The 6,864-nt window shown below is 35.7% G+C and overlaps 1 protein-coding gene across 2 annotated transcripts in view; it reads right to left on the bottom strand.

Moving 5' to 3' along the window:
• The window catches only part of LOC135223584 (ubiquitin domain-containing protein UBFD1-like), a 61,914-nt gene extending 55,050 nt beyond the window's left edge, over positions 1–6,864 (bottom strand). Inside the window, exon 1 of one of the 2 annotated variants that reach the window (XM_064262125.1) lies at positions 6,623–6,864. In XM_064262125.1, coding sequence (XP_064118195.1) covers positions 6,623–6,641 — 19 coding nt within the window. In that variant the 5' untranslated portion in view covers positions 6,642–6,864. Of the gene's footprint in view, positions 1–5,915; positions 6,044–6,622 lie in introns of those variants that run through there. The other variant, XM_064262124.1, reaches the window with a different exon arrangement.

Here is a 6,864-nt window from a genome sequence, read left to right as displayed (position 1 = left end):
AAGGGCTGCATGGGACCGCGGACTCACACAATTACAGATTTCTCTCAAGAACGTTTCCCCGCATTATTTGCAGAAAACTTGCATATTCGCGGTATTTTTCTATGAGAAATATCCACAAATTACAGTTTGTTTTTGTTTTTTTTTTCTATTTCATCATAAAATTCACTTTTTGTGATAAAAATATTAAAAAAACCAATTCTAAAAATTTTTAGTGGGTTTTTCAGCATTTATATAGGGGTTCCAACTATTCACGGGTTCTAACTATTCAAACAATTCATGTAGTGAATACCAGCACATATCCTAACCAAAAGTATTTCCTTTACAAAAACTAGAGGCATGTCATATTTACAATGCATCCAAAGTACAGTACAACAGAATTGCAATGCCATAATAATTCAAGCAAATATTTATTTAATCTGTGAAAGTGAACTCAAAATGTACAAGTAGAGTAGAAATTAATACACTTCACAAAGAAGTAATGAGGAAACCAAATTTAAGATAGAATACCAGTTACTGTATATAAAATAATATATAGTACATCACCAAATACCAACATATACTCTTTGGGAAATATGAATGCATGTTAAAAGACATATTTATTATCTAAATAAAGGTGCAGTGTAGTTTACACATAGAAGTGTTGCCTCTTAAGGCACTAAGAATAAAGAGAAGGCATCACCAAATAGGGTTTGTACCCAAAACAGGACTTTTTAACTCACTATCTAGCACTACTGACAAAACCTGAATTCTGGTAATGGTACAACATGCTAAGACAGGTAATGACAAGCATTTGTAAATCAATGATTTGTACTTCACATGAAGACAACTGAAAACGGGAGAGATTTTAATTTGGACCCCATAAGGTAAAACAAACCCACCTCTTCAAAGCAGAAAAGCTGAAGGACTCAGGAACACAGAAGAAGATAAGGAGAGTTCCAAAGTCTAGAGATAGAAGGAAAGATAGTCACTGCAAAATATACACTGTAGTCATCAAATTCTAAAAAGTATCAGCAGTACTAGTAGTAGTAGTAGCAGCAGTTGTAGTATGAGTATTACCAAAGTACTGTTAGAAAAACATATAAAACTTTTATGAAAGCAACAGACTGAAAATAGAAATAAATGAACATCAATGAGGAAGGAGATATAATTCAAACAGAGAAATATTATATGAAAGATGGTTCCATATCTTCCTAACACAACATAGATATCAACCTGATTACACGACGAGTAATCAGTATCAATTCAAAATTCAAATGGCAGTTTTCAAATGCAGTAAGTATTCCTGGAGAGACACACGTTCTACTGTTGACTTAGCAACAATACTGTGTGGTAATACTACTGATTTCTCAAAAATAATACATCTTTTGTAACAGGGCTTCCTTTAATAAGTAGAAATCACTGTCCTGTCTATTAGTATTTTCTCCTAAAGGACAATTCTAATGACAAATTTCCATTTGAAAAATAAGTGTGCCAGTACATAACATCTGATGGCCAGGGCAAGACAATGAATTAATAGTGATTTCATATTACGTATATAGACCCTTAAAACTGTTTCTAAATTTTTGTCTGATCCAGAATCTCATCTATGTGCTGCATATAATTTTGTTTTCGGGCTCAACATAGACATGGGTCTTTCAAACAGATAGGTTATTCTATTCTCATCACATGTCAAACACTCTTGAACACTTTCTCAGCCTTTGAGTACATACTATGTCTCTCAAATACTTATTCATTTGTAATGGGATCCTTTCCAAACAGGTAATTAACCTCAACATTTTGGATATTAATATCTAACTTACATTCTTTTTAGATACTTATGCTCCAATAAGATTGGAGCACAAGTTTTCCATGTCTCATTTTTCAATAAGGTTTTCTATTCCCATCACCCACTTCAACACTTCTCCATTAGTCTGCCTTCCAAAAAGTGCAGGTTGAATATTACTTCACCGAGGCCTCCATTAACTTACCCTAGAGGTAAATGGAATGGAATAAAGTTTATGACAAAAGCCAAGCACTGGGACCTTTGAGGTCATTCAGTGTTGAAAAGCTAATTGAGAGTACATAGGTAGGTTTGAAAGGTTATAACAGGAGGGAAATCTTGCAGTTACACTATGAAATAATTGTTAAGAGAGGGTGGATAACAAGATGGAAGAAATATATTGTGAACAAGAGGTCCAGTATAAGGAATGAAAGTTGCTGCTAGGGGCCTAAGGGATGCTGCAAAGAACCTTAAGTAAAGCCTACAGTGCATCTATGAGGCGCAGACAGTGCTACCCATCTACGGGATCCTAGAAGTAGAGTGAGGCATAAATTCTGAAAATAAGAAAGCCATCTGAATGAAAGGAAAATAAAGCTTTTATACTGTACAAGATATAACATTTGAAAGGTTCAGTCATAGCCAATAGTCTGTGTATTCCTTGAGATTCCAGGATATCCTCCTACAGAGAGATTTTAAAGAAAACATCTAAGGCACTGGGATCTGCATAATTTTCTATGTTTCCAACATAGATTTCATACTAGGATTACGAGGGTATCTTCCTTATCACTCCCACAAAAGTACTGAACAATAATGAACAACAACACAAACTGATAATGACGTGGTAAAATTCTGCCCTTTGCCTGGTACCTGGTTGTCTGACAGCAAGTCACATGCAAACAAGCACCCTACCTATGATTACCCTTGGGTATGAACCATTTTTACTGATAGCCATTGAACTTCTCTACTGATAGCTGTTGAACTTCTCTAGACATATATACTTATGGAATTCAAAGGATAAGGGACAAACCATCCTAAATTATTGAGGAAATTCAGACTGGAATAATGCTAAGTACTGGGGCACTTTCAGTCAGTCAGCACTTAATAGAGATCAAGAAAACAAATGAGTTGAAGTACAAGCATCTAAAGGTGAAACTGGGAGAAACCCCCACAGTTAAAATAAGAACAAACACTTCAGAGAAGTTTGTCAGTATGAAAGAAGAAAAGAAATGCAATTGGAGGTAAAGCAAGAAGTTGAAAAAAGGCTGCAGCCAGGTGCTACTGGGCCGCTGCATACACTCAAGTAATGCCTATAGAGCCCCACATGAGAACTGACAGCACTAACACCCATGGAGAAAGCCATCTTGACGACTGCTTGAAATATGTTTGGTTTGATGGCACTTATTCGTTAATACCATACTTTCTGAAACCTGAATAACATCCAAATTATGCAGTCTACAAGAAGCTACCATAATGATTGTGATTTGGAGGATTAATTTCTAGTATATATTAATCCTCCAAATTACAATCATTAAGGTAGCTTACTCATAAATTACAAAATATAATTCCTACCAGTGTCAAGTCATTTAGTTGAACTTTACAGACAAGCCTCTGTGATTCCTAAATGATTGTAGGGAATAGTAGCTATAGTCAAATTTTATTTTTATTTTTTGTACATTTGAGCACACTTTTTTTTTTTTTTTATTACATACTAGCAAACACAATGTCTGTCTTGGGGGCAGAAAGTTTATGTAATGTAATTAAATCTGTAATTAAATCTAACTTCTCTCAGTAGAGAATGGGGGTAATTTTTTTTTTTAAACAGTTAGGGAGTTTCACTGGGTATTAAAAGTATCAAGGTTTGCTTACTATAGTAGTATACGTATATACATTATCTTTTTTCCTCATCCATAACAAGTAGTACTACTACAATGAAAATTATCTCACATCTCATAAATGTAACAGCACTTAAGAGCTGACTAATATATGTGATATGTATTGGTCAAATCCACTCAGCATAGTATATGCGCATAATATATTGCAGCAATTGTTTGTTTGTAAGGTGTTTTTACGTTGCATGGAACCAGTGGTTATTCAGCAACAGGACCAACGGCTTTACGTGATTTCCAATCCATGTTGAGAGTGAATTTCTATCACCAGAAATACAGATCTCTCACTCCTCAATGGATTGCCCGAGAATCAAACTTGTGGCCACCGAGGTGGCACACCAACACCATACTGACCATGCCACTGGGCGCTATTGCAACAATACACATGCAAAAGTTTATGCTGGAGCTAAAACAGATGTTTCAAATACTTGACACTATACACTTTTCTAAGTTTTCTACATGTTAACATTCCCATTTTGTTCACTGGCCCTCAAGACACAATGCCACAGATAAGTCACCCGACATCTGAATTTGCATGAAAAATATCAGTGTCTTCTAACTACTACCACGTTTTGTAATACTAAAGCTCAAACTCCTGGAGTTGTCCTTAGTTAAATATCCATGACATATTTTTATCATACTTTATGTAGTTCAAATATTCTATGCAGTAAAAACTTCAGTGCAATATCAGATCATAGTTGGAACTTTGCTTGGCTTAAAACTCTATACGTAATTGTTATATAAAGCTAAATGCTCAAGTTTTTATATAGCTAAATTACTTAACTGCTACAATGGATATATTCTTGGTGATATCAGTTTCAGCCACTCACATAGGCTAACATAGATCTAAGATGACCTAACTACATTACAAAGGTCAAGTATGATAATGTTCACCATGAATCTCAATCCTGGAAGGATGTACTTAATATTCACACTATATATACTCGGTTTTCTTCCATCTGTCCACCCGCGTATGGCTCGTAATATTGTTTAACTACAGGATCAATCCGTCCACCCCAAACCTGTTATTACTACTCCCAAGGATCAGTCCGTCCATACATTAAAAGTAATTCTGGCACTTGGGTAAACATCCATACACACCCAGACCTAGCATACTTTAGCTTCAATAACACTTGGTCCTAGGCCTATTTTTCAACAGTTCTCCATATTAACAAAAGCATCTTTTCTCCAATTTCTAAGGATTACTAGTTTTCCAACCATACCCAGGGTAAAACTGAAGACTTACAAATGCAGTCTGGTTCCTGCTAGTTTCCAATCAGAATATTTAGTACTGCCATTTATTTGTGCTTTTGATTTTGTTTGTCTTTATATAATAATTACTGTCTTTTGTCTGTTTTATGCTAATCCCCCAAGGGCTGGGAGTTACCGAATCAGAGGGGCATGATGGTAGTCTTCACTTTTACCAAACAAAACTACTTTCTTCAACTTTTACTGGGATAACCAGACTAGCCTAAATCCTTATTAACTAGTAAAGACTGTTGGGCTAACTCCTCACTTGCAAAGTTTATCAATAAGGTACAGGCAGTACTTAAAGGTTCAAGGGAGACCCTTTCATGATCATCAGTTTGTCCTGGCTTTCCAAAATCTAATGTAATTATACTACCTAATATTAGTATAAGGTAACCAACCAAATGGCCACCATATCACTTGAAATGACCACTCTTTTCACTTGATATTTAATTGGTGAAACAATGCAATTACATCTTTAAGCATAGGCTACCATTCAAAAGATTAAGTTTCAATCTCTTGAATGGTATGCTTAAAGATGGAATTGCCTTGTTGTTTCACCAATTACATATTGAGAGCAAAAAAGTGGTAATTTCAAATGAAATGGTGGCCATTTGGGTGTTCACCCTAAGGAACATCATGAAGGTTCATCAATACGTATTTACTTAGCCTTTACCAAAATGTTCGGCCAAGAAAGCAATTCAACTGTCAAAATTTAGGAGAAAATAGGCTATTCAAGTCCAGGATCTTATCAGCTAAAGTATTTTTGACTAAAATAAGCTAATAAAATGACAAACCCATCAAAATAGCCTAGCCTAATCTTATCTAATATAGGTACACGAGATTACAGATAACTGTTCACATCAACCAGTTCTTTGAAAATGGTTACTTTCCAATTAAAATATCATCGATCACCAAACTGAAAGAAGTTAACCAGGTAAGTTAGGCTTCTTTTTAAATGGATTAGAACATGCAGAATAACTTTCATCCTAAAAAGGTTTTTGCTAGGAGGCAAAATTTACCAGCTAATGCAGAGGCTGCTTCCTTCATTATACAAACTACCCGTTATCTAATGGCTAAGATTACAGATAACCTCCACTAATGGCATAATTAAGCTTCAACCATTGTTTCGCCCGGTGGCAACATGTTGTCAACTCGTCAGCCCACAACGAAGTTGTTAAAGCGATGTCAACAATACACCTGCAACAGGCTACGTCAATCTTTGCCGGACAGCTTAAGTAACAGCAGTTTGGCTATGGGAATAGCCAATCTTCGAAATTGAAAAAGTAAATCCAAATCAGGACATAAATCAAATCACGGACAAAGTAGCCTAGCAACTGTGTCCTGTTGGGATCGTAAACTATGAACCCTGAAGGCCGATCTAGGCTAACCCGGAAAAATTCGTTCTCAAATAACTTTTCTTGTTAACTAGGCTTTGCTTACGAGACACTTTTGACCATTATTAAGCGAACTGCGAGATTTCATCGTCGTGATAAGAAATACTACATCGTTTTCGTGTACGGACAACGAAGTTTGTTTCTAGATTTTCTGAACTGTCGACCATGATATTCATTCTGAAGTTTCCTGAAAAAAATAATCTCGTCTCATCCAGTGTCACGCATCACCATCCCTTGTGCAAGTCTTTCTGGAAAGCAAGTTTAACGACATCACTCAAAATATCAACGCCAAAGTAAACTTTTGCTACAATACTTGGAGAGACTGAAATTACCTTTCTCTTCGTTGGACATTACGAATGTAAATCCCCCTGCCTTCTTCTTCTTCTTCCTTCGTTATTGAGTATAGAAAGTCGACTGTCAGTGCAATGCGTATTATGAGTGGATCATTTGATCATTGTTTTTGATGAAACATATTTGCTCAAGCTATCGACGATGCACTTCGACTTTTTCTCAAGATTTCAGTCAAATTATAAGAAAAGTTTTCTCGTCGGAAAAATGCATCGTACGTGACAGC

The sequence above is a fragment of the Macrobrachium nipponense genome, chromosome 10, assembly GCF_015104395.2.
Source record: "Macrobrachium nipponense isolate FS-2020 chromosome 10, ASM1510439v2, whole genome shotgun sequence".
Taxonomy (NCBI): domain Eukaryota; kingdom Metazoa; phylum Arthropoda; class Malacostraca; order Decapoda; family Palaemonidae; genus Macrobrachium; species Macrobrachium nipponense.
The sequence above is the reverse complement of the archived record's forward strand: the minus strand, read 5'-3'. Positions and strand labels throughout refer to the sequence as shown.